The 27216-nt window shown below is 41.4% G+C and overlaps 2 protein-coding genes across 6 annotated transcripts in view; one reads left to right on the top strand and one right to left on the bottom strand.

Annotated features, from left to right (window-relative positions):
* The window catches only part of NUDCD1 (NudC domain containing 1), a 54732-nt gene extending 35199 nt beyond the window's left edge, over positions 1 to 19533 (bottom strand). Inside the window, exons 1-2 of one of the 3 annotated variants that reach the window (XM_074577686.1) lie at positions 19337 to 19533; positions 8684 to 8838 (exon numbers count right to left, since the gene is read on the bottom strand). In XM_074577686.1, the coding sequence (XP_074433787.1) occupies positions 8684 to 8838; positions 19337 to 19454 (273 nt within the window). In that variant the 5' untranslated portion in view covers positions 19455 to 19533. Of the gene's footprint in view, positions 1 to 8683; positions 8839 to 9917; positions 10011 to 13720; positions 13740 to 19336 lie in introns of those variants that run through there. The other 2 variants (XM_074577689.1, XM_074577687.1) reach the window with 2 other exon arrangements.
* An 89-nt stretch (positions 19534 to 19622) lies between these two features.
* ENY2 (ENY2 transcription and export complex 2 subunit) lies at positions 19623 to 25266 on the top strand. Of its 3 annotated transcripts, none has more exons than XM_074577690.1 (5): positions 19623 to 19752; positions 20144 to 20237; positions 22087 to 22157; positions 24015 to 24089; positions 25005 to 25266. In XM_074577690.1, the coding sequence occupies exons 2-5, from the start codon at positions 20170 to 20172 to the stop codon at positions 25079 to 25081; spliced, it is 291 nt and encodes a 96-aa protein (XP_074433791.1). In that variant the 5' UTR covers positions 19623 to 19752; positions 20144 to 20169; the 3' UTR covers positions 25082 to 25266. The 3 variants fall into 3 exon arrangements, with proteins under 3 accessions (XP_074433791.1, XP_074433793.1, XP_074433792.1); XM_074577692.1 differs by having other exon boundaries at positions 19680 to 19832; XM_074577691.1 differs by lacking the exon at positions 19623 to 19752 and having other exon boundaries at positions 19959 to 20237.
* Positions 25267 to 27216: the final 1950 nt, after the last annotated feature.

Raw genomic sequence — 27216 nt, forward strand, 5'->3', positions numbered from 1 at the left:
AGGAAAGATCATGGAGAGGATCATCCTGAGTGAGCTCTCACGGCAAGTGCAGGGCAGCCAAGGGATCAGGGCCAGCCAGCATGGGTTTAGGAAAGGGAAGTCCTGCTTAACCAACCTGATCTCTTTCTATGACTATGTGACCCACCTTCTAGATGCAGGGAAGGCTGTGGACGTTGTCTATCTGGACTTTGGTAAGGCCTTTGACACCATCCCCCACAGCATTCTCCTGGAGAAGCTGGCGAATCACGGCCTAGACAAGTGTACTCTTCACTGGGTTAAAAATTGGCTGGATGGCCGTGCCCAGAGAGTTGTGATTAATGGGGTGAAATCCTCTTGGCGGCCCGTCACCAGTGGTGTCCCTCAGGGCTCAGTTTTGGGGCCAGTTCTGTTTAATATCTTTATCAATGATCTGGATGAGGGGATTGAGTGCACCCTCAGTAAGTTTGCAGATGACACCAAACTAGGTGGGAGTGTTGATCTGCTTGAGAGAAGGAAGGCTCTACAGAGGCACCTGGACAGGCTGGATCGATGGGCCAAGGCCAACTGTATGAGGTTTAATAAGGCCAAGTGCTGTGTCCTCCATTTTGGTCACAACAACCCCAAGCAACGCTACAGGCTTGGGGAAGAGTGGCTAGAAAGCTGCCCAGCAGAAAAGGACCTGGGGGTGATGGTGGACGGCCAGCTTAACATGAGCCAGCAGTGTGCCCAGGTGGCCAAGAAGGCCAACAGCATTCTGGCTTGTATCAGGAATAGTGTGGCCAGCAGGAGTAGGGAAGTGACCGTGCCTCTGTACTCGGCACTGGTGAGGCCTCACCTCGAGTGCTGTGTTCAGTTCTGGGCCCCTCTCTACAAGAGGGACATTGAAGTGCTGGAGCGTGTCCAGAGGAGAGCTACCAGGCTGGTGAGGGGTCTGGAGACCAGGTCACATGAGGAGAGGCTGAGGGAGCTGGGCATGTTTAGCTTGGAGAAGAGGAGGCTGAGGGGAGACCTCATTGCCCTCTACAACTACCTGAAAGGAGGCTGTAGAGAGGTGGGTGTTGGCCTCTTCTCCCAAGTGAATAATGACAGGACCAGAGGAAATGGTCTGAAGTTGCGGCAGGGGAGGTTTAGATTAGATATTAGTAAGAATTACTTTACTGAAAGAGTGGTCAGGCACTGGAACAGCCTGCCCAGGGAGGTGGTTGAGTCACCATCCCTAGAGGTATTTAAGAAACATCTAGATGTGGCACTTCAGGGCATGCTCTAGTGGCAGAGATTGCAGGTTGTTTGGTTGGAGTCGATGATCTCAAAGGTCCTTTCCAACCATGAAGATTCTATGATATTAGGAAAAATTTTCACACTGAAAGGGTTATCAATCATTGGAACAGGCTGCCCAGGGAAGTGGTTGAGTCACCATCCCTGTAGGTATTTAAAAGATGGGTAGACATAGTGTTTAGCAACATGGTTTAATGACAGTTTTTGTCAGAGTTAGGTTGACAGTTGGACTAGATGATCTTCAAGGTCCCTTCAACCTAGGCAATTCTATGATTCTATATTTTTGTACTGAAAACCTGGAGGGGAAACAAGTATTTATCTATTCTGTGCCACCCAAAATACACTCTCACTATAGTAAGGGTGGGCATGAGATTAAGAAATAGCAGTGAAAAAGTATCAGATTAAAACAGCATATCATTACAGGCCTTGAAATTTCAGCCACATTATTATATTTTCTAAGTATCTCCTGCCCCTCTATTTTCACCCAAGCAATGGATACCTTGGGGTGGGGGTTAAATCATATATATCTATAGATATGTGTGTATATATATATATTTATATATAGTTCTAGTAATAGAAACTCACTCATTCTGGTCTGTGAAATAAGGCAATCAAAAATATATATACAAAGCACCATCTTTAAAAGATTTCTTTGCACTTGTGCACATGTATGCAATACAGAAAGAACAAACTTGTGCATGCAAAGCATGCCGCAGCCTCATTTGCTGAAAAGTCTGTATTTGGGGGGATTTAAAATCCTTCATATTTTCCAGATGTTATTAAAATCAGAAGGTTAAAACGAAGGTAAGGAAGAGAAATTGGATTTGGTTAAGTACCATTTTAATAAGCAACAGCAAAAAGACCAGATGACAAACAGATAGCTTGCTTGTCTTTTGGGCCTACTTGAATTCATATGAGAGCTTACTGTGTACTACAAAAAGGCACAAGGGTTATTATGAAACCTGCAATGGAAAAGATGCAAATCTGATTTTTAATTATTGGAAGCATTCAGGGTCACTTTGTAGATTTCGTTGCATCACTATGCCCCCTTGAACTATTCCACTAATTTACAATACATTCAGGAGGGGAGAAAGAAAGAATTAAAAAACAACCAACCAACCAACCAAAAAACCCCAAACCCAAACAAAACAAACAAAAATCCCACAAACACTAGATACAAAGAATTTTGGCTTCCTCATCTTTTACTTTATTGTAGGGTTTCACTGAAAGGCAGCGTTTTCTACAATCAAAGTGTTCCATTGTAACTAGCAATGAGTGCTGTGCCTAGGAAAAAAATAATTAAAATCCCATGCATCTTATCACAGAAAGAAGAAGCATCATCCCTGTTAACAGTGATTTACCAGGCTATACTATGTAATATTACAGAACACCACACTTTTGTCAGTTGTCAAGTGAATATTGTCAGTAAGCTTCAAATAGTTTTGGATGTAATTTAAAAAATAAAAATTAAAAAAATACCAACTATCAACCATTTAATCTTCTAAAGCTCACATCAGATTTATCAGCAAGAACATCAAGACTCAATATATCTCCTGAAGAAAGTGAAAAATAATCTTCATTATACATTACAAAGCCTTTCTCTCAATAGGCAAGAAAGGAAATGCTCTTACTTGCAATGTTTCTGTTCACTAATTTAACTTGAGGCATTTATTAGGCAGTCTGGTGAAGTTCCTACTGACTGGAAAAGGGGAAATATAACCCCCATTTTCAAAAAGGGAAAAAAGGAAGACGCAAGGAAATACAGGCTGGTCAGTCTCACCTGTGTGCTCCGTAAGATCATGGAGCAGATCCTCCTGGAATCTCTGCTAAGGCACATGGAAAATAAGAATGCGATTGGTGACAGCCAACATGGCTTCACCAAGGGCAAATCATGCCTGACAAATCTGGTGGCCTTCTACGATGGTGTTACAGCATTGGTAGATAAAGGAAGAGCAACAGACATCATTTACCTGGATTTATGCAAAGTGTTTGACACTATCCCACATGACATCCTGGCCTAGAAATTGGAGAGACATGGATTTGATGGATGGACCACTTGGTGGATAAGGAACTGGCTTGATGGCCGCACTCAAAGGGTTGCGGTCAACGACTCAATGTCCAAGTGGAAACCAGTGACAAGTGGCGTTCCTCAGGGGTCTGTACTGGGACCAGTGCTGTTTAACATCCTTGTTGATGACAGAGACAGTGGGATTGAGAGCACCCTCAGGAAGTTTGCCGACGACACCAAGCTATGTGGACCAGTCGACATGCTGGAGGGAAGGCATGCCATCCAGAGGGACCTGTGCAGGCTTGAGAGATGGCCCATGCAAACCTCATGAAGTTTAACCACGCCAACTGCAAAATCCTGCACCTGGGTCACAGCAATCCCAAGCATAAATGCAGGCTGGGCGGAGAACGGATTGAGAGCAGCCCTAAGGCAGAGGACTTGGGGGTGTTGGTGGATGAGAAGCTCAACATGAGCCAGCAATGTGCACTCGCAGCCCAGAAAGCCAACCACATCCTGGGCTGCATCAAAAGATGCATGGCCAGCAGTTCCAGGGAGGTGATTCTGCTCCTCTACTCCGCTCTGGTGAGACCCCACCTGGAGTATTGTGTCCAGATCTGGAGTTCTCAGCACAAGAAGGACATGGACCTGCTGGAATGGGTCCAGCGGAGGGCCACAAAAATGATCAGAAGACGGCTGGAGCACCTCTCCTTTGAAGACAGGCTGAGACCGTTGGGGTTGTTCAGCCTGGAGAAGAGAAGGCTCCAGGGAGACCGTATAGCGGCCTTCAAGTACCTAAAGGGGACCTACAGGAATGATGGAGAGTGACTCTTTATGAGGGAGCGTTGTGATAAGATGAGGGGTAACGGTTTTAAACTGAAAGAGGGGAGGTTTAGATTAGATATTAGGAAGGAATTTTTCACTGTGAGGGTGATGAGACACTGGAACAGGTTGCCCAGAGAAGCTGTGGATGCCCCATCCCTGGAAGTGTTCAAGGCCAGGCTGGATGGGGCTTTGAGCAGCCTGGTCTAGTGGGAGGTGTCCCTGCCCATGGCAGGGGGTTTGGAATGAGATGATCTTTAAGGTCCCTTCCAACCCAAACCATTCTATGATTCTATGATGAAAAACAGTCTCTAATTTCAGTCCAATAATGAAAAGGATGGACTTACTTGAAGCTGAAACAAAACCTGCACTCAAACTCCTTCTGTGTCAGATCTGCTTTTAGACGTACTGTTTTTCACTGTTCACCAGCTGATTAACAGTGGTTAACAGTAACTCCCTACTTCAGAAGCATGAGGGGATGTTGAGATACCATAGCCATGTATTACACCAGCAAGAGCTGGCTAAAACAACTATAGTGATTTTAACAGAAGTCAGGTTGATTCACAGTAATTAGGTTTAAATGACAGCGACACAGTTCCTTTAAGAAAAAACTAGATGCAGTTTCTTGTCAGACTGAGTTCTTCATCTCCCTTCACTTGTCTACAAAGATTCTTCCTTTGTTTAACTATTTTTCACTCCCAGATCTCTCTCTTATCTTTTCCACTGGCCTTTAATTCTAGCGCTGGTCACTTTTTTGCTTCTTGACAGCATACTGTGCTTCCTTTTGGCCTGTCGTTCTGTTCATCTGTTCCACATTTCATCTGGGTGCCTTCACTATTAGAACAACCCCTGTCCTTTCAGCAGCTCTATCGCCTCACCTGCCTATGACACTAACCCTGATTTTAAGCCTTTTAAGCAGCCCAAGTTTCAGATGTGTGTAGAAATTATGAGCAAATGGTTCCTCCACAGGCAAAGTCAGACAGACCAAGGCAGGGTGTATTCTAGTTGCTCACGATAAGGAGTGCGCAGGTACAAGAGACATAATGTAAAATGCAAGGTTAAAAATTCCCTCCACTGTTCTGAGCCCCATGCCAGGCTCTATTTAAGTAAGCGTGTCTTAGCTTACACAGAGTAGTGAAATTTTACTTAGGTTCTTTGGCATGCCTGTAAGATTAAAATTTTTAAGTTGTATTTAGAATTTGGATCGTTCCAAAGTCACAAACAGTCTGTCATACTGTACAAACAAGCAATATTTCAGAAGAGATTTAAAATAAGAATGAATTTTCCAATGAAAAGACAGGGACTGAGAAAAGACAAAACATACCAAAAGAGAAAGGAAAAAAAAACCACAACCACCAAGTTATATGACAATTTCCACAAAGTAGCCATAACAAATACAGAACTTTGTTTTTATGAAAAATCAAAATACCTGGGCATCTGACACATCTCTCTAACTAACCAAAAAACGTCCACACCCAGCATTCTGAATAACAAAGAGCCAAGTATTTAAAACGCTGATACAGAAGTCTAAAAGATGATGTTGTTCTTCACTTTAACTGCTTCGTTATTCTGACTCATTTCACAGAATTACCACGTTGTTTCTGGTGCCACTAACAGTTGTTCTGAACTGAAGTTAACTGAAAGTTACAGAAACAGCATTCTACAGCTAAGTCTCACTGGCATTCAGAAATATGAAAATATAGATACCATTAAGGGTTTTACTTAAGTGTCAGAAGAGTTACTGTTGCCACAATTCCTCAATTCCATTATTTGAATAGAAAACGAAAGAAAGTCATCTTTGCAAGAAGAGCTGAAAGTAGGGAAATGAAGTCCAAGTATTTAACTGCTGGAGATGAAAACTTTCAATATTCATTTTCCAGCTACATTCCAGTATTACAAACATCAAGCAATTTAAAAAGTCAAGTCAGATGCAAAAAATCCCACAACAATCAAAGAAACACAAGTCAGGAATCCTGTCCCTACACTACCCATTGGGTCTTTAAAACAAAGTATCGATGCTGGCTTATTGAATGAAAGAAGTCCTATAGTCCCATAGCTGTAATAGAAGAATATTAACACTTCTATACAGTATTTCCAGCCAAGTTAGGGTAACAACTTTCTCAACCTGCTATAAAAAACCCACCTGAATACTCATCCATTGACTTACAGAAATTTCTTGTGTTGATCACGCCTCTTTTTCAATTATATTTGATTTTGAGCAAGTGGCAAGATATTACCTACACCTTTTGCCTTCACAGATGACATCTTTTTAAACACCTAAGTTGCAGGGATAATTCATGATTTATGGATAACTAACACACCGCCATATCAGAATCAAAGTTGCAACCGAAATAGGAAGCAGAACTATAAATAGCTATGTGTTAAAAAGCCTATGTGTTCTTTCACCTTGGATTTAGGATAAGCATGTTAACCTGTTCCATCTTCTATTTTAAAGAAGACTGACATTAATTTTAATTGTGGCCGTTGCTAACTTGTAAGCTATACTTGGCTGAAAACAATATTATTTGTAATATACATTTGACTAATATATGGCTAGGCACATTTGTAATGAGACACCTTGTTGATGTTTCTGAATACACATTCCTTTTGATACATATGCAAACATGTTTCCTTTGAAAAACAGCACTGTATTGTGCATTAGGACACAAGACGGTGGCTGTTTATTTCACAGTCCAGTGGAACTGAAACTCGTGACAAGATATTAACCAACTACTATTTTCTTGAAGATTCCGATGGACCCATCAGTCCTAGGGAAGAATATTTCTTATTTCATTTTACTGCACATAAAAATGCAAATTACCGCCTGTTGTAAAATCCTTTGTCTAGTTTATCTGCTAAGAAATAAATTCACACACTTTAGTGCCCTCCTAATAAAGGAATGTCCTGGCTGTCTGTGTTGTGCTGTCAGTGGAGCTGCAGCGGTGGCCTCTGGGAGAGGCCAGGGCTGCCCCGTGCCACACACAGCCGCTTCCAACCCCCTCCAATTGACATGCCACAGGACACGGCTGAGCCTGTCAGCCGAGACCGGGGTGCAGAGCAGAGGCTCGCATGCAGCCGTTGGAGCAGATCATGGGGAAGCAGGTTGTTCCTCTGCAGCCCATGGAGGACTACAGTGGGGCAGATATCCATGCTGCAGCCCATGGAAAGCCCAGGCTGGAGCAAGCTACTGGTAGGAGCTTTGTGTGACTTTGTTTCTCATCATCCTACTCTAGTTTTAATTAGCAATAAATTAAGTTAATTTCCCCAAAGTCAAGTCTGTTTTGCGCATGATGGGAATTGGTAAGTGATCGTCCTGTTTTTATCTCAATGTACAAGCTTTTCTGCCTTACTTTTCTCCCCATCATGTTAAGAGGGGGAGTGAGAGAGTGTCTGGGTAGGTGTCTGTCAGCCAGCCAAGGCTAACCAGCACAAGGAAAAAACACAAAAAAAAATAAGATTGTGGCAAGCCAGTGTTCACAGAAGGCCTTCCCTGACAAGCTTCTTTCTTTAAGACGTTCCTACTGGGAATCTAGATGATCTCAAAAGATCTGGAAGAAGTCCCAGAAGATTATTCTGTCTCAGCAAGAGTCTGCCAAAGGCTCCAACTGCTTCCATGTTCTATGAAAAGTAAAGGAACTATTTTGCAGCTTCAGTTCTCAGCGTACCATTCTCTGGATACCTGTATTTTCTGAAAAATCTAAAACTACCATTTCAGGATTTTTCTCAGCTTAGCCCTGGCCTAGTAATTTCCACCCCCGGAACCTTGCACAGAGTAAGTGACGCTTCTCAAAAAAATCATGCATTACCCTGATTTCTTTTGTCCCACACAGTACAAGACAGATTCCTTGGTAACATGTCAATGGCTATTTTCCTTTCGACAGTCTTTTATTCCTTAATGACCACATGCTACAATTGCATGTACCAGAAACCTAGTGCCCATAGAGCCACGTCCTTTCCCCCCAGGAATGAAGAATAGCTTTGTCACAGAAACTAGTGCATCCATGCATTAAAATGGCTCAAAAGAAATAGCAAGTTTGACTACTTATCAGTATAAAAGCAGAGAACTGTGATGTTTTTCAGACTCGGCCTAGCTTGCTTACACTCTATTTCATGCCCAGGGTCACCAGCACCTTTTTGCCTCCAATGAGTGATGCCTAGATTAAGCTATTAGTCCATAAAGGCTTTCTAATTCTACTGCGTACAGCTTCTTTCTTTCCTCATATCTGCAGTGATTGGATTTTCAAATTAACAAACAGACAAACATCAAGTAATGTAGAGGAGAAACAGCCAGCAATTAGAAAAGAAGTGTCTATTCTTTTCTTCAGCTTGTCATCATGTGTATCTTCCCCAGAATGGAAGCAGATGTAACACTACTGCAATACTAATGCAATACTATTAATGAAAATATGTTGGAAACCTCACTTAAAATGTTTGCATCCTTACTGGTGACCTGCATTTTTGTTAATCTACCTGTCTTCCTGGCAGTAGCTCCCCCCAGTTTTTGCATTTGGATCCTACTTGCCATATTTTCTATGTAGATATTTTCTTATCTACCCCACATCTTTTCAAATTCAGTAATTTTTTTAAAAGGTTTCTTCTTACCAGAGTCACTGACACATTCATAACCCTTCCAAATTGATCCACATAGTAGACATTATCCTGGTACCAGGAATCAAGATGGAGATAATTATACATGCCAAAAGCACGCATGTGGTCAAGGGTATATTGATCATCACGAAGTTTCACTTCTGCTACAGCTGTGGAGAAAAAAAAAAAAGATTACTATTTTAACATTTATTTATTTATAATGTAATAATTTAAAGTTCAAACTAAAAATTTAAAAATAATTCTTCCATCCTTAGTTCATAGGCCTTGTTTATTTGAAGAAAAATACGTTATGCATACAGAGTTTAAAATTTCACCATAAACTTGGAAAGCTGGTCATCCGCACTGAAGGCCACTGCAGTCATTCACTGTGATCACTGTCATGGTTTAACCCCAGCCAGCAGCTAGAACCACGTAGACAGTCGCTCACTCCCCCCAGTTGAGATGGGGGAGAGAATCAGAAGAATGTAAGTGAGGAAAAACTCGAGGGCTGAGATAAAGACAGTTTAATAGGTAGAGCAAAAGCCGCACACGCAAGCAAAACAAAACAAGGAATTCATTCACTACTTCCCATCGGCAGGCAGGTGTTCAGCCATGTGCAGAAAAGCAGGGCTCCATCACACATAAGGGTTACTTGGGAAGAAAGACTCTGAACATCCCTCTCTTCCTCCTTCTTCCCCCAGCTTTACATACTGACCATGATGTCACATGGTATGGAATATATCTTTGGTCAGTTGGGGTCAGCTGCCCTGGCTGTGTCCCCTCCCAACTTCTTGTGCCCTTACAGCCTGCTCATTGGCAGGGTGGCATCAGGAGCAGAAAAGGCCTTGACTACCTAGCAACAACCAAAAACATTAGTGCACTACCATCCCGGTTTCTCATCCCAAATCCAAACCATAGCGCTATACTAGCTGCTAGCAAGAAAGTTAACTCCATCCCAGCTGAAACCATGACAATCATGTAATAACTATTACCTTTTATGGTGGCCTACAGTGGTGGGTTGGCCCTGACCCACCAAAGCCAACCTATCACTGCCCTCCTCAGATGGACAGGGGAGAGAAAAAATAATGAGAGGCTCGTGGGTCAAAATAAGGACAGGGAGGGATCATTCACCAATCACCATTATGGACAAAACAGATTCAACTCGGGGAAATTAATTTAATTTATTGACAATCAAAATCAGAGTAGGGTAATGAGAAATAAAATAAAATCTTAAAATACATTTACCCACCCCTTCCTTCTTGCTGGGTTCACCTTCAGTCACAATTTCTCTGCCTCCTCCCCCACAGCAGCACAGGGGGATGAGGAATGGGGGTTGCAGTCAGTTTATCCCACGTTGTCTCTGCCGCTCCTTCCTCCTCAGCAGGAGGACTCCTCACACTCTTCACCTGCTCCAGCGTGGGGTCCCTCCCATAGAAGACAGTCCTCCACAAACTTCTCTAACGTGAGTCCTTCCCATGGGCTACAGTTCTTCATGAACTGCTCCAGCATGGGTCCTTTCCATGGGGTGCAGTCCTTCAGGAACAGACTGCTCCAGTGTGGGTCCCCTACGGGGTCACAAGTCCTGCCAGCCAACCTGCTCCAGCATGGGCTTCCCATGGGGTCACAGCCTCCTTCAGGCATCCACCTACTGCAACATGGGGTCCTCCACAGGCTGCAGGTGGCTATTTGCTCCACTGTTAACCTCCATGGGCTGCAGAGGGACAGCCTGCCTCATCATGGTCTTCACCACAGGCTGCAGGGGAATCTCTCCTCTGGTGCCTGGAGCACCTTATCTCCCTCCTTCTTTACCGACCTTGGTGTCTGCAGAGTTGTTTCTCTCACATATTCTCACTTCTCTCTCTGCTGCTGTTGTTCTGGTGCAGCAACTTTTTCCCCAGACAGTCTCAGACAGGCTGTCACTCCAGTTCACTCTCCAGTACAGTCGTCCTAGGACTTTAGCTTCCCTGCAGGAAGTTTATCTCGAACTTCACGCAAAAAGCAAAATCCTTTCAAAAGTTACAAGTAAACTCCTTCAGCCTTCAGACCCAGAGTATGGGGAAAGCACGTCAAGGCTAAGCCTTCTCATAGCAACAGTTATTTTAGTTCCTACTTTTTCTTCCACTTTCTTCTCTTTTCTGCTCAAAAACAGAGCAAAGCTATTTCCAATTGTCCTGGTCCCAGTGGGGACAGGGTTAATTTTCACAAGAAGCTGGGACAGGACACAGCCAGGATGACTGACCCAAGGTAGCCGAAGAGGTATTCGATACCATGTGACGTCATGGAGTGGGCTAGGCATTTCGGGTTCTGGTCGGTGAGCAGTTAAATTGTGCATTAAACTGTATATTCTTTTATCAGTCTTACTGATGTTGTTTTTCTCTTCTTTTGCAGTTCTGATAAACTGTCTTTATCCCAGACCATGAGTTTTGCCTTCTATTCCCCATCCCACTGGGGGCGGAGTGAGCAAGCTGCCACATGGTTCTTTGTTGCTGGCTGGGCCTAAACCATGACACCAGTATTTCACTTCCATCCACCCCTGTAACATAGACCATTCACAACTCTATCCAGCAGTCCTCATCTTAGATTTCTTACACTCTTCTTTAGCATCTACTTAAAACCTACTAAAGAAGCAGTAGTTTATTCCACTCTGTCAGAACACCAATTACTGGAAACACTATTTCATATGGCAGTGCAATCAGTGGCACTGCAGAGCAATCACAATATCATCAATCCCATAGTCACTAGACACCTCAGAACCGACCTCAGCAGATATACTGGCTATTAACATACAAGTGGCTATAGGAAACTATGCAAGATTATACTGTCTGACTAGTAAAAAATCTGGTCCTACTATATAAAATACTTGTAAAATGATGTTAAAAAATTATCAATTAGTCTCCTCATCATAGAATGGTTAGAGTTGGAAGGGACCTTAAAGATCATCTAGTTCTAACTCCTCTGTCATGGGCAGGGACACCTCCTACTAGACCAGGTTACTCAAAGCCCCATCCAGCCTGGCCTTGAACACTTCCAGGGATGGGGAATCCACAACTTCTCTGGGCAACCTGTTCCAGTGTCTCACCACCCTCACAGTAAAGAATTTCTTCCTAATATCTAATCTAAATCTATCCTTTTTCCGTTTAAAATTGTCACCCCTTGTCCTATCACTATGTTCCCTGATAAAGGGTCCCTCCCCATCTTTTCTGTAGGCCCCCTTTAGATACTGGAAGGCTGCTGTAAGGTCTCCCCAGAGCCTTCTCTTCCCCAAGCTGAACAACACCAACTCTCTCAGCCTATCTTCGAAGGAGAGGTGCTCCAGCCCTCTCATCATCTTCATGGCCCTCCTCTGGACTCACTCCAACAGGTCCATGTCTTTCCTGTGCTGAGGACTCTAGAGCTGGACACAGTACTCCATGTGGTGTCTCACCAGAGCAGAGTAGAGGAGCAGAATCACCTCCCTTGACCTGGTGGCCACGCTTCTTTTGATGCAGCCTAGAATGTAGTTGGCTTTTTGGGCTGCAAGTGCACATTGCCGGCTCACGTTGAGCTTCTCATCAGCCAACATCCCCAAACCCTTCCCCACATGGTTGCCCTCAATCCATCCTCCGCCCAGCCTGTATCTGTGCTTGGGATTGCCCCAACGTGCAGGACCCTGCACTTGGCCTTGCTGAATTTCATGAGGTTCACACAGGGCCACCTCTCAAGCCTGTACAGGTTTATTTAGATGGCATACGTTCCCTCCAGCACATTGACCCTGCGTCACACAGCTTGTGTCGTTGGCAAACCTGCTGAGGGCACACTCAGTCCCACTGTCCCTGTCATCAACAAAGATGTTAAATAGCACTGGTCCCAGTACTGACACCTCAGGACCCCACTCGTCACTGGTTGCCATTTGGACATCAAGACATTGACCGCAACTCTGAGTGTGACCATCCATCCATTGATAATCACTGTTGATATTTGCAAATCAACAGTATTAATGCCACTCATCTCAAAGCATTATTCATATTCACCACACAGGAGGGATTTCCGTACCTCTGTAATTAATAAATTACTGTTCCCCAGGCCACAGCCCTTCAAATAAAGCTAGAGTATCAACAAAAGAGTGAGAAGAAAATACACCTGTCATAATGGGAAAGACTGCTACCCATTCCAATTTCTACTTTAACTAATTAGAATATTTTACAGTAAATTACACTGTAAAAGAAATTAGAAGGATGCGTTGTGAAAATGCATTTTAAAGCTCTTTGTAGAATCAAGCTTTATTAGAGAGATATTTTTCCCAACACAACAAGAGATGATGTGAATATTCTGTAAACAATTAAGGACAAAACCAAATATAATCCAAGATAATTATTTTCAGTGAAACCAAGTACATGTCATCTACTTCCTGTGTAGCTACATTAACTGATCTTCTGAAATTACAATACACATGCAGAAGCATGTAAAGCCTTTTTAGCACAGAAAACCTAAATTGATTTATTTTGTAAATCTTCCTTTCTCCACTTCTCCCTCCTTGACCCCTAGACATGTTGCTACTGTCAGAATTGTAACTAAAACACATACAAATAGTGTAAAAATAGTCCAAAGTAGATGCTTCCTAAAGCAAACGTATAACCTTTCAAGAAAATTCTTGGAACAATATACTATTGATTAGCTGATTCTAAGGTGATAAGCTTTATAAAAGCTGGAAGAACATGAATAAATTCTCTGTCCTTTAGTTTTTCAGCCTGTAGTCTTGAGAAGCCCTGAATAATAAGGGGTCAGAACAGGAGATCCAAATCCCTTGCATAATTGCCATAGGCAATTAATTCTTCATAAACAGAAGTCAGAAACTATACAATTTGTAGGTGATTTTAAACAAGAAGATCAAACAAATGTGTAGGGTACTGTCATGAAACACTTCAAATAAGGTTATCAACTGCTTGCAGAACGTATGCTGCATATATAGCTCTGCCAAGAAGTAATTAGAGAAACTATTCCAACCTTGATTAATTGAAACCCATTCTGTGATCAAGAGAAATCTGTGCACAAATGCCATCTGCTATTACATACCATGTGCTCAGATAGCCTATAGGAGATTTTACACTAGGATGAAGTTCATTCCTTCCTTTCTACAGACTTCCAGGTTCAAGTTTTCTTGATAGTCCTTGGGAAAATGAGGAGAAGACCAAGAGAGCTGAGTGCAAAAATGAAGGACAAATGTGACAAGAAATTAAGACTTTTAATAAAGTAAATTCAGAAAAAGAGAAGTTAATATAAAGGGAAACGAAGAAATACTTCAATCAGATCACCCCCTTATTCAGTCACATAGCTTTGTGGTTCTTTGGTTGTTTGGTCAGGATTTTTTGATGATTTTTTGTTATTGTTTGGTTTTGGGGTTTTTTGTGTTGTTTTGGTGGGGTTTTTTCAGCTTTTTGAGTTCAATTAACCAGCAACAGTTAACGACAGCTATTCAACAGAATGACACATTGTCTTCAAGTTTCTGATAAATAAATCTGCACCTCTAAAACCCAGGAACACTGATTAATACTGTCACACCAGAAAAGACAGGAAGTATGTAGAATGTATAAATCAAATCTCGGCTTTCAATATTATTTCTCAACAACCCTAGTTAGGTGAGATATTTCAGACTAGTATGAAGAAAATTATGCCACTTTTCTAGAACTGCGTTTAAAAAAAGTAAATTGACTAAAACGGTTTGAAGATATTTAAGCAAAGATTTTCACTCTCACCACCTTTACTTAAAACCAAAAGCACTAAATACAAAGCAACTCATAAGAATCAACAGAAGCAGCAAGATGTCCCTAACCTAACTGGATCTTATTATAACTTTTACACTGCACTGCAAAAAAACCTCCTTTGAATAAAGACCACTATCAAGGGACTTATACTTAAATGAATAGTGAAGTCTTACATCTGCCATCAGACGTATGAAGAAGAACTGGGGGGAAAAAAAAAAGGTAGGGAAAAAAGGGTGAGAACTCCCCCCATTTTTAGATATTTTACTGAATACATCAAAACAACTTTACAACACCAGATAGTATGTAAAATAATTACACTGACATGTTATTTTTGGGCACCGAATGTTTATATGCTTGTATGTCATACTTTGTTTCGCAACGCCACCCAGTGGAAGCAATTTAGTATTTCATATACACTTATCTAGTAGTGGAAGAGATTACATTAACTTATTTTCTAGTATCAGCATTCAAAGATCCTTCTAACCCTGCTTTAATTCTTTTAACATTAACAAATATGTTTTTATTGTTAATGGCAGCATCATCTCATTGCTGGTTTTGAGTAAAAGTACAAGGCTTGTTTATTCTACTGCCATAAGTACATTAATAGACTAAACAGAAAAATTTACTGTTTAATGAACACATAACTTGCTGAAAACAAGCACAGGCTGACAGATACCATGTAATGAAGTATTTTTGCCTGATCAAATTACTTACACAGGTGTGAGAAGTAAATAGGATCTATCATGCACTATATTGAACACGATCCAAAAACTAGCAATGCATTTGTGAAAGTATCACTATAGCAATGCCTTGATTTATAAGCTGACTTCTGCCAGCTGCAAGAACCATTTTCTTTAACAACAGTTCCAAGGCAGAACTTGCCTCTACGTTATCCTTTTCTTTACCAAGAAATCAAAGCGCAACACAAGAACAGATACATACGTGCTTGAGCTAGTTCATAAATCTAGATTTATGAACTACAGCTATAAATATCTGAAAAAGCTGTGGCTCACAGTTTCTTAGTATTTCCCACACATTACTTTAAAGGCTTTTTTTCTATATTTAATTTTTCAAATGGAAATGGAAAATCTATAAATGTTTGAAATATATCAGTGCCTTTGGCTCCACAGAGACAGAAACGCATGTTTTCCATGTAGCATCACTAATGGGCAACTACTTTTCACTGAAGCACGCACCTTCTAGTCTAAACAGACTGCAAATAAGGCAGCCATTTATTAACTCAATATTTCAAAAAAAGTGATAAAAACCCATAAATGTGTGTGATCAAATTAATGCATTGTCTGCATATTCTCCTGGCTTGCAACAGGAGGTCCATGTTGGAGCGAATGTTTACTATGCCTTTCAGATGTTATTATATCTGGTGGTTATTATTGCCAGCTAGGAAAGGGAGAGAGAAAGGCATGAGGGACACCCACATTTGAACAAATTCCAGGCCTCTGGGAAAAAATAAAAGGAATCAAGTTACATCTGACTAGTGGAAGTCAAGAGCAAGGCTCTCATTCCTTTAAAAATGTCATGCATCTTAGACATGCTTCTTGTTGGAGACAAGGATTTGCCCCACAACCACTGCTTTGGGCTCTGCTGAGATCAGATCAGGGCAGAAGAGGTGACAGTAAATGAGACGCTCTTTCATCCCTCCCAAAGGTTCAGTGATCTAAAAGAAAGGCATTACAAAGCTCAATGCAAAGGAGGCATTTGAAAATAAGTTACGGAAATAAACTAAAGAAAATAAGGAGCAAAACAGACAAAATTTAGGATGAAGAGTTGAGAATTAAAGGTATTATAGTGTGGTACTCGTTACTAGTCAAAACATGTTACCAGGATGAGAGAAGAAAAATGACTGTGAAACTTTAGATTAGCTAGGACAGAACGGGTAGAAGTAAGGAAGAAATAAAAGAAGAACATACAATCAAAGTAATTAAAAGGGAACATAAGATATCAGAATTTCACCCTTCTTCTTCACTGTGACCATGTATTTAAGAAATTCACTAGAAAATTCCCCACTACCACAGATCTAATAAATAAATGTCTTAAATTTCTTTCTGCTTCAGCTGCACATTTGACTGCAGCAAGTTCCTGGCAAGCACAGTTTGACAGTTAAAGGCAAATTAGAACTGAATGCTAAGTTTTACACAATGGTCAGAAAATGAAGCTCACTGTAGTCCACATGAACATGACAGCCACCATAAGTTGCCTCTCAATACCATGTGCTGCCATCCACTTGCTCCAGTACTAGAGGCCTGCATCAATTCCATGTGTCAATATTTTTGGTAATTTTATTTTATAGCAAGCAGTGAAATTAATAAAAATGGATAAATGTAAAAACATAGATGAAAATATCTATGTTTTTAGATTAATTTAGAAAGATTAATACTCATGTATCAAACTCATGTTTGTAATAACACTGCATAAATACTTCAACTACAGCTGAGTTAACTCAGTTCTACTTAAGAATGAGTACCTATTTCCACTTATTGTCACATATTCCAAGTACTCTAAACCTCACACGTTCACCTTACTGCCATGAAATCTGGGATGCCACATAGGCAGAAGTCCAAACCTCAGGTCACTTGAGACAAGCATTACTGAAATAGTTTCCTGGAAAACAAACAAAAGATTCAACAGCCTTTTTCACATTAATCTTCCAGATTCTACTACCACATTTTTTCATATAGTTGTGAATAAAATCGGAAATTAGTCATGCTGATGGTGTTCCTAATCATTCTACCTTTCTTTTAGCTGTTGTATTTTACTCACTCCCACTTTGAGGAAATAAAATCAAACTCTTCACTCAGTGACAAATATTAATTCAATAATCCACAAACTACCAAGTTCCTGAGACTTTTAATCTGCTCACAAATGTGCTGGAAAGCAGAAGTCCTTGGTCTTCTCACACAGTATTAATTTCTTCTCTCATGCAGTAATTTGAAAAAGCCATGGCCTACACAGCACTCACAGTCTCTATAACTCAACCTATTATTCCTGCGCAACATAAACTTCAAGTTATGGAAGGATGCCCTCAGTTTAATGCATATGTAGACCACTGACACTAGAAAATACAAAGTTCAGGTATATCTCTGTAGAGTGAGGAAACTGTCTTGAAGTAAGCAGGAGAAAACTAGGAAGGCAAGAGACAGCTGTATGGCCTAAGAGCAGGCTGAAATATGGACAAACAAAACATCTAGAAGACAGATATAGGGCCTGGTTTGTTTTATATTTCATGTTACTGATTTTAAAAAGCAACAACAACAAAAGTTTTCCACTCTTCAGTGGACTGATATCTATATCTATCTACATAAAACACACACAGAGAACAGAATAAGTGACTTTGTATTAATGGTTTAATAGGACAGCCAAGTAAGTTAGACTGCAGTGAGCCAGGATCTTTGTGCTGTGGGAAGTGGAGAAAGAAAAGAACACAGACACACATATCAATCTTCTATCACACAAATTACTGTAGCTATTACGTAAAATATCTGAACGGACAAGAATGACTAGATCCATCTCTCCATTAGCAACTCCATCATTCAAATATGTTAATGAAAATCTGTAATCCTCATCTATTTAGGACAGGTGCACAAGTGTCTATTCAAGAACCACACAGCTAGTTTGACCATAGGCAGAACATCAAATAAAGGATAAACTAAGAGACTGCTTACGCTACACTATCTGTTACCATCTTTGACACAGCTGTAGTACACTTCTAAAACACATACACACACTTAAATTTGGACTAACTTCTGATAGGTGACACCTAAACCAGTCTTACAGTAAAAACGTCAAAATACATAACAAAAATGTTACTCATTAAATTCTCCAGTCCTCTCATAGATACATATACAGTATCACCTCAGTCTCATTCACTCATCCTTCAATACACAATTCATATACAACTTCCATCCAACTGCTGTCAATTCACCACTGCAAACGCACCTTTCTGATTCACTACTAATGCAATGCATTCAACACAAAACTAAAGTAATGCATAACAGCTAACTCTGTAGACAGGTATATTGTTCAATAAATACATAGGGGAAGAGATCAGTCCACCCAAATTGTGTATTAGTGTCCCAACTTTATAAAAAAATGAAACTAATTCATGCACCTTCCAAAGGATCTAAATTTCAGAAATCAATAAAGGTAGAATGCTGAGAGATTTCAAGGAGCGTGGCTAAGGTTGTAGGCACATACCCAGCATGACTTTGTGCCCATGTTCTTGTCAGTGAATTAGCCCATTAATGGACCAGGACCTCAAATGTTAATAACGCTTAGCAGAAAAAGCAGAGCATGCAATGCATAGCCTGAAGAGCCACCTCTGAACTGTGGGCAGAGTAAGAAAGGAAAATAGTTAATTTACTGACGTTTGCAGAAGATACCAATTTCATATATACTCTACCACAGTCACGTGTACACTACCACTTTGAACTACCCCAGCTGGTCATCTGGCCCCACCAAGTGCGCACAAGCCAAGCCCAGATTTGTCACACAGGTTTTCTTACCCAGTTTGAAACTAGGTTCAGACTCACAGGGGCGGACAAGCTGTAAGGCAGTGATTCGACAACAGTAACAGACCTTGGTCCACCATGAAGCCTCCTGAGGCTGGCGGGGGGGACCAATGACAACATTGCAGACAATTATAACAGGAAAAATCGATACGAAACGCCGAGTCTTTTAACCACCCGCCGTTCCCGACAGAGGAGAGGCGCGCAGGCGCCCGCGGGTGGCGGGCTGGGCTTTCTCCATCTCAGGCCACGCTCGCACGGAGGGCCGCCGAGCACCGCGAGAGGACGGAGGGAAACACGGACGGATCCGGTGCCCTCCCCTGCTGCCCGAGGGGCCGGCCGGGCCACCGCCCCCCCACCTCCCCGGCGCCGCGCACGCCGTCGGACCCAGCCCTGTTCCTCACCCGCGTCCAGCCCCAGCTGGTAGCAGGCCAGCGGCTCCAGGGACAGCTTGTAGCCCTCGAACTTAGGGTCCAAGAGCAGGCGCTTGGCCTGCAGCGAGCAGTGGGCGGCGCCCGCCATGCCGCGGCCGCGGGGAAAACTTCGGGAAGCGGCGGAGGCGGCTCGGCAGACCTCAGGAGGCGCGCGGGAGCCGCCGCGGGGCACCACGGGAAGGGCCGCGCCGGGCGGGAGCGGGGCACGCTGGGAGCGGTAGTCCAGGCCCGGCGCCGCCGTCTGCCGCGGAGCGCGCCGGGAGCTGTAGTCGCCGAGACGGCGCAGACTACATTTCCCGGCGGCGCCCGGGGCAGGCGGTGGTGTGTTGTGCGTCCGGGAGGTGGATCTGCCTCCTGCCGCTGGGGACTGGCGGTGCCGCGGAGGGGTGAGATGGGGCTCGGGCCTTTCTCTGGGCCTTTCCTTGCCCCCTTTTTCTCCCTCCGGCCGCGGCAGGGGAGCCGCTAGGTGGGCCGGGCCGGGCCGGGCGGGTGAGGTGGCAGGCGGGCGGGCCGGGCTGTGCGAAGGCCGCGCCGGGCCAGGGTGGGCAAGCGGCCCAGTGACTGACCGGCCCCACCCCCCCCGCCCGGCGCCAGGGTAGGCGGGCGAGCGCCGTTCGGTGCTGGGCCCGTGAGCCCGTCATGTACCAGCGCTCCGGCCGCCAAGGGCAGGGATGCGCAAATGGAGGCGGTGCTGCGTGTAATTCTGTGCGGGCGACTCTGGTTTTGCTGTATTAAGTGGCGCCGATGGTTGTCACAGCTCTCTTCTGCCCTGCCTAGGTCTGTGAAAAACCTAGATTTCCAAAATGAATAAAGATGCCCAGATGAGAGCAACCATTAACCAAAAGCTAATAGAAACAGGAGAGCGAGAACGGTAAGTAGGCTTCCTGCTCCGTGCCAGTAACGGGCAGTAAATACTATCAAACATGACCTAGAAGTAAAGATTAAGTAAACCTAACTCTAAATTCTTCAAGTGTCTGCATGTGAGTGTCATATGTATTATATAATGCTATATTAAAAAAACCCCACAAACTTATTTTTGCCTTTTGAACAGTTTTAGTTTAGTTTTACTCTTGAGAAGCTGGGAAAATAAAGGATGGGCTGGTTGCCTTATGAACTCTTAAGGCTTTTTTCTTATTCTAGTGGTTTGTGTTGGAAAGCTCTCAGTTCATATAAAAATCACCATTAAATGCAATTTTTCTCAGTTAAATCTTTTTATTTTCTGACAAAGAGAATCAGACAAAACTTTCCTTTTTGCTTCTAAGTTTTTCTTGTGTTCCTATCTCTTTTCTTATTAGGGAAAGAAATACACAGTGGAACACGTGAAACAGCACTTGTGCAAGTCATTGTAGAGATCCCAATAAAGGCAAACAATAAATTACGCAATGTAGCGTGGCAGCTAATTTTTGGCCTTTTGTTGTCTCCTCTGTTTGTGTTGTATTTACATGTGTGCTTATGACGTTTCCCGCCTCATGTATATTTCTAACACCATGCACCAAAAGCTCTATTTCCTTCATTTTTCAAGGCCAGTATGAGAAGGTCTTCCTAGGTCATTACATAGTCCTGTACCTAGCGTAACCTTCTGTAGACTGATATGGTGTCTGGGCTCTGCTCCTTTCCTGGTTGTGACCATCCCCTTGGAGATTGCTCAGAGCTTCAGCAGACCACGGAATTTCTTGAAATGGTATTGGGACCTATTTTACTCTAATTTAAGAGTAAGAAGAATTTTGACTGGGTGTCCAATGCTGTATTACAAACAAGCTGTATGAGAGCTGTACTATGATCAGAGACAGAGCACTCAGATTTCTTGAATTAAGAAATATCCAGAAGCGGTGAATTTCACCTGTATCATTACTCTCCTTTTTGTCATCAGTTCATCTGCCCTATATATGATTCACTGAGCAAAAAGGATTAGACCTACATAATTCGGCCTTTTGCTGCAGTCCTTTCATTCATAAACACAGAATTTTGATAGAGTTATTTAGGATGGTTCAAGGTAAGTAGGCTTCCTAGCTGATGGAATAAAGGATGAAGGTATTAAAGCGTATGTTATCATATCTTACTTTCATTTTCCATTCTATTTTTCAGTACTAATTTTCACTTTTTTAGCTAGCTTTCATTATTCTCTCTTGATATGTGGAGTAGATGTATCATTGTCGCAGATTGTTTTGTTTCTTTCTTTAATGCCTGAATACTTATAATTGCTAACAGTGCTCAGGAAGGTAAGATATACAATCCCTTCACGAGGCATCTTCACCCAACACGAGGTAAAGCGTAACTGGGGAGAGAAACCTGCAGTTGATGATGGTAGTACAGAATTCTCCTTTCAGAAAGGAGTGGGGGAAGGTTTTATTTCTTTTGAAGGCCTGGTTTCAGGTGAAATATTCTACCTTGGAAAGTTAACATATGTTTGCTACCAGAGTAGACGCAGGCAGTTCAAGTGATTCAAGGGCTTCTCCTTCTTTTCTCTGGCTGCAACATCAATGCTGCTTGAAGAAATACTGTGAATTAGCTCCTGAGTGGACGACTCCTCATAATCCAACATGATAAACAAAAATTGGTACTCATTCAGGTTAGGATTCACATGCTGTTCAGCCATTTCTGCTGCTGCTGTGGGAGTTCTGCTATGAGCGGTAATTGTAAGCTTAACTTTCACATTGAAGCCTGTTTAAGCTGTGAGGAATTTTTGCTGTTTTTAACAAGTTTGTATATTGTCTTAACAGCCTTAAAGAGTTGCTGAGAGCCAAATTAATTGAATGCGGCTGGAAGGATCAGTTGAAGGCACACTGCAAAGGTAACGGTGATCAAATAACTATTATCCTTTGTAATCTACTGGTGTGCTGGCCATAAAAGTCCCAGATGAAAGCTTTACTGCCTAACAATCAATTTAAGAGTTGTGCAAGAGGAAAGTATCCCTGGCAATCGGTTTGGCATGCAAGAAAGCCTCTTGCCATCTTGTCAAAAAAATCTCAAAACCTCTGTGATCTGAAACTTATTAAGCTTCTAAGTATTGGAATTGGTTCCCTAAATATTCGTGATGATACAACTTTTTGTTTTGAGAGAGATGTCCTTACCACAGGAGAATAAAAACTAAGAAAACTGAGCAAATACGGTGGTATGCAATTTAGAAACTTGAGAGAAAGAAGTGCATTTGTACTCCTTCTGAATACAATTCCTGAAAATAAGATCATCTACTTAAGTGGGAGAAAACAAACCTAGAACCTCTAAATATGCAAATCTTTTAGTTTTGAGTTAAATATTTAGAATTATTACAATTTACAGATTTGTAAATTGTATGAAACCGTTATAAATGGTATTTAAGAATCCAGGATTATTACTGCATGATGAAATTTCCTTACAGCAAATAAGAAATCCCTTGAGCTTTTGCTTTAATTCTGATTTGATCTGTTGTGTCTGGCATGACATGAAAAAGTTTTTGTACGGCTGAGTGTGTCGGTTTTCATAGGTGGATTTGCAGAGAAGGCTGAAATGATTCATGCTTGCATGCCACCACCAGAGACTGATTACCCATTTCAATAGTGCAGATAGTCAAAGGGATGTTTTTCTGCCTTCTCAACCATACACTTTATAATCTGCTAATTCAAAATTGTTTGTTTTACGTTACTACTTTGAAGTTTAACTGCTGAGAATGCAAATAGAAGTTCAGTTGTCCCTGTTAAGGGCCTAGTAACCTCCAATAGCAAGGACAGAGAGAGGGATTGGCGGGGGGGAGGTGGAGTGTTTTTGTTGGTGTGGGGTGGGTTTTTTTGGTAGCTTGTTCTAGAGCCTCTTGCCATTGTGGATTAGGGCCAATAATTGAGCAATCCAGGATTCTACAGGGAGTTCAGCCAAGAAAAACAGTTTACAAATACTTCATGTGATGTCAGTTCCGAAAACATGTAGTGTTCTGGGGACAACCAATCCTGTGTAATGATGTATAGTTAAAAAAATTAATATTTATACAAAATATTTTAGTTTTATACTACTAAATTCAGGTTTCTTCTCAGAATTGACTTCTGCATTTTTCAGTAGTCTTCAAGGCACTATAAGTAGACAATTTGTTTAAATATCGGTATGTATTGATCATACAGCATATCTTAATCATAGCTTTTATTTTGCTGTAGATGTATACCTTTCTTTCAGATATGCTTTTTTACTTTGCTGAAGTATATAGAGAGATGTTTAAACCAGTTAGGAAGAGTAGTAAGTATTCACTGTCTTGCTGCTCTCCCTTGTTGTATGTTCCAAAGTCTTTTTCCAATCGCATCTCTTTCTTGCTATTATGTAAATAATGTGTTTGAAGAGATAAGCGGACCAACTTGTGAACTGTTACAACACTCCGGTAATATGCACATCTGGTGATGCTCAGATAAGGTTAAACTTTGTAATACTTGATTTTAAAATACGAGCTGACCAACATGCATCCGTAGCAACAAGTTCCCATCTTTAAGCCTAAGGTATGAATGAGAGACTAAATCCACTGTACAATGCAGTGTAAGTACTGAGTTAACAACCTACGTCTAGGTCACAAGCTACCTCATCTTCTCGCGTGACCTGTGTGTGCAGGTTTTGTCTCTTCTTCATTGGCACAGGTTTTGTTGTCTAATGAATGGATTAAAAGACTTAAAATATCTGTCTTGGTCTTCCCTAGATGTCATTAAAGAAAAAGGATTAGAGCATGTTACTGTTGATGATTTGGTGGCAGAAATCACTCCCAAAGGCAGAGGTAAGAAAATGCAAACACAGATGTGTAGTATATCAACAAACATACCTACCTCTATTTCATTAATATTTTGAAAGAAGCATTATGAACTTGCCTGTGTTGGATTCAAGGAAAAATGTTAATAGCTTAACTGCAAATAAAACCTGTGAATTTTTGTTGTGTAACAGCCATTCAAAATGTGTAATGAGCTGTGTGCGTAGGCTACTTCTGCAGGTGATGTTATTTAGTCCTAAGTCTGTATTCATCTGTATAATTCACTTAATGGTCTCAAAAAAACTTCGGGTATGAGGCAGAGATGTTTTAAAATTCCAGTTCTTTTTAAGATGGAAAATCTGAACTAACAGTGCTAGTGTAATAGGTAGTGGGAAAAGGAAAGGACATAGCATGCAGATATAAAAAAATGTAATTTCTTAAGGAAATACTGCAGTCTTCTTTATATAGTTCTTCTTGGACTCTCTAATCGGCTTTGGTGTTAGTGTGCAAAACTTCATCAAGTCTTAAATAAAAATAGGCCTTCAAACTAACTTTCTGAAGACCCTTACTCTGAGGTCATGGCTGAGATTTTTTTTGGGTCTTAACTTTGTGAAGAAAAAAAGTAGGATAATCAAACTAGTTTCTGGTGATTGTATCCTGTTTGCTGTTGAATAATCCTTTCCATCAAACTTACCAATTTTCTTGACTATGGCTAGCCAAAGAAACTACCAATAACACCAGTATTCTCAATAGACTTCATTTTTAGCCCGTTTTAAATGGGAAAAATATAGACACGCTATATGAAAATCAAGTAGCTTCAGTTACTTAGGTATTAACAGAATTGCAATAACAAAGAAAGAATAGAGGAAGCGGTTGTAAAAGGTTGGTATTAGCATATTTTCCATTTTGTCTTTTTTACTTCTTGCTTTCTTATTTGTGTTTCAGCTTTGGTACCAGACAGTGTAAAGAAAGAACTCTTGCAAAGAATAAGAACCTTCCTTGCCCAGCATGCCAGTCTTTAACTTTGCCATTCACCTGGGATACAGTGTTTGTTTCTGTATTATGTCAATCATGTTGGGATTGGAATGCAGTTTCCACACTTAAGAATGGAAAATCATTATTTTTGTTTTTGTACGATGAGTTGAAGTTTCTTTGCACAGCATTGATTTCTTAAACTTGGTGTTATTTTAATAAAAAATTTTGTGGACTTGTGGTTCTAAGGCTCTTCTGTCTATCAGTGCACTGTAATATGGTGTCACCTCCACCGGTTTTTAGTAATCCATATTTTATATAGTATTGCAAATGCTCAGATTTTCAAAAAAGAAGCGTAATTAACAAGTAATGTAGAAGGGGGGAAAAAGTCTGTGGAAAATGGGTTATGACGTGTTACTATCCTTTCTAATTTTCCCTGAGTAAGTAGCTGGACAGCATGAAGAAGTTAAGACTACGTGACACTGTTGGTGGCATTCCTCTCTGTACTTCTTTGCCAGGGAGTGAGTGGTTTAAGTCTCTGACTTTTGTTGCAAATATTCGTTCAGCAATTCAGAAGAGGTTGAATTCTTCAAACAAAAAAAAGACAGTAGTATCTTTCGTTAATAATTCTCTTTTCTTTTCACATTTAATTGAAGAGAGTCACTATTATGATCCTCGATAACTACTGTTTTCTAGCTTTGCCCACATTACTGGTAATTTTTAATTATGTGGATCTTTGGGGCCTTTTGAAATTTAAGTGTGATACAATAACTTGCCAACAGAAGTTTCTTAAGATGATCCATTGTAAATTCTTGTATCTGGAACTCTTAACATCAGCCAGGTCTATAAAGAGTTGCAAAAATAAAGTTGATGAATAGAGAGTATCAGGAATGGGGCTTTGAAGTGAGAACGTTTCATTTTTGCCAGCTTCAATTTGAGGTGTCTAATAGATGATGAAGTGGAGGAGAAGCAGAAACTGAATGAGCAATTAGATACTGTTGTGGCTCGGCTACTGTTGACTAACAAATCTTTGTACTCCTAATTAAAAGAATACTCTAAAAACTGTCTCTTGGAGTGGAGCATGGGAAGTCGTGCCTGCTCCACCGGACTCGTGTCATTGCCGTCCTGGCCGCTCGGGGGCACCCCCGCCCCACGCGTGCGGAGGCCCCCCCAGGATCAGGGATATGCCGTATTACACAGATACTCCTTCTGTGCTTTAAATCTACTTTAATGACAGTTCGAACGTATTTGCTGTATGTTATTAGCTCTACACTGTTAAATAATGGTGGATGTCAGAAAGATGAAAACTTTCTTCCACTTAAAATTCCGTCTTGTTGTTTAAAAAGTTTATTTGTATTGAGTATGTTAATTCAATGTTTGATTGCAACTTCATTTGCAATTAGTATGTTCTGTTTGAATTGCATATATGCATATTTATTCTGAGCTCTTCATTCTAGACTTGATTTACCCAATGCTAGTAACTGATGGCATACAGAATGTTTCTTCACACAATCTAGCATAGTATATGCTGGCTGCGCGTATGTTTAAAATACGGCAGTTCTGTATTCTTACACTTTTGTCCTTAAAGGTCTTTCCTGATGTTCTTTGACATTCTGCGTGTGACTTTAGAAGTCTTTGATGAATGGCTACAGTGTGTCATGGGCACACAATAATTTGCTTCAGAGCCTCCACTTGATTTCCTTCACTGCAGTGGGAGAGGGTCAGACTTAAGGTATTCATACACCAAACTGTGGAGGGCTTGTTGTCTGATTTGAGATTCCACCTAGAAGATGACAGTTGAAGTGCAGTTGCTGTAAGTGCGGTGTAGTTGACACAGAATAAAGACTGAATGCCATATGAATTTTCAGAAAGATGTGCTGACCAATCTGAAGTTAAAGGTTTGACAGATAGCTCTTGCACATGCTTCCAAAAATAAGTTGTAAAGTTCTGGCCAGACTGGCTTAAAATGCAAGAGCATGCTTTCTGATAGAAACAGCCCCAACACTGTGTGTTCCTGCACCAAGCTCTGTTAATCACATCAGTGCAGCCTCTGATCAGTACCCAGGCAAAAAGCACATTTGACAACATGGGCAGATCCAAAACACACTGGAGTGGACTTATCAGAGGTATCTTGATGGATCTTCGAAGACTGAAGTTACATTTGGGGTGATAACAGCAATAAGAG

This window comes from Larus michahellis, chromosome 2 (assembly GCF_964199755.1).
Source record: "Larus michahellis chromosome 2, bLarMic1.1, whole genome shotgun sequence".
Lineage (NCBI taxonomy): Eukaryota > Metazoa > Chordata > Aves > Charadriiformes > Laridae > Larus > Larus michahellis.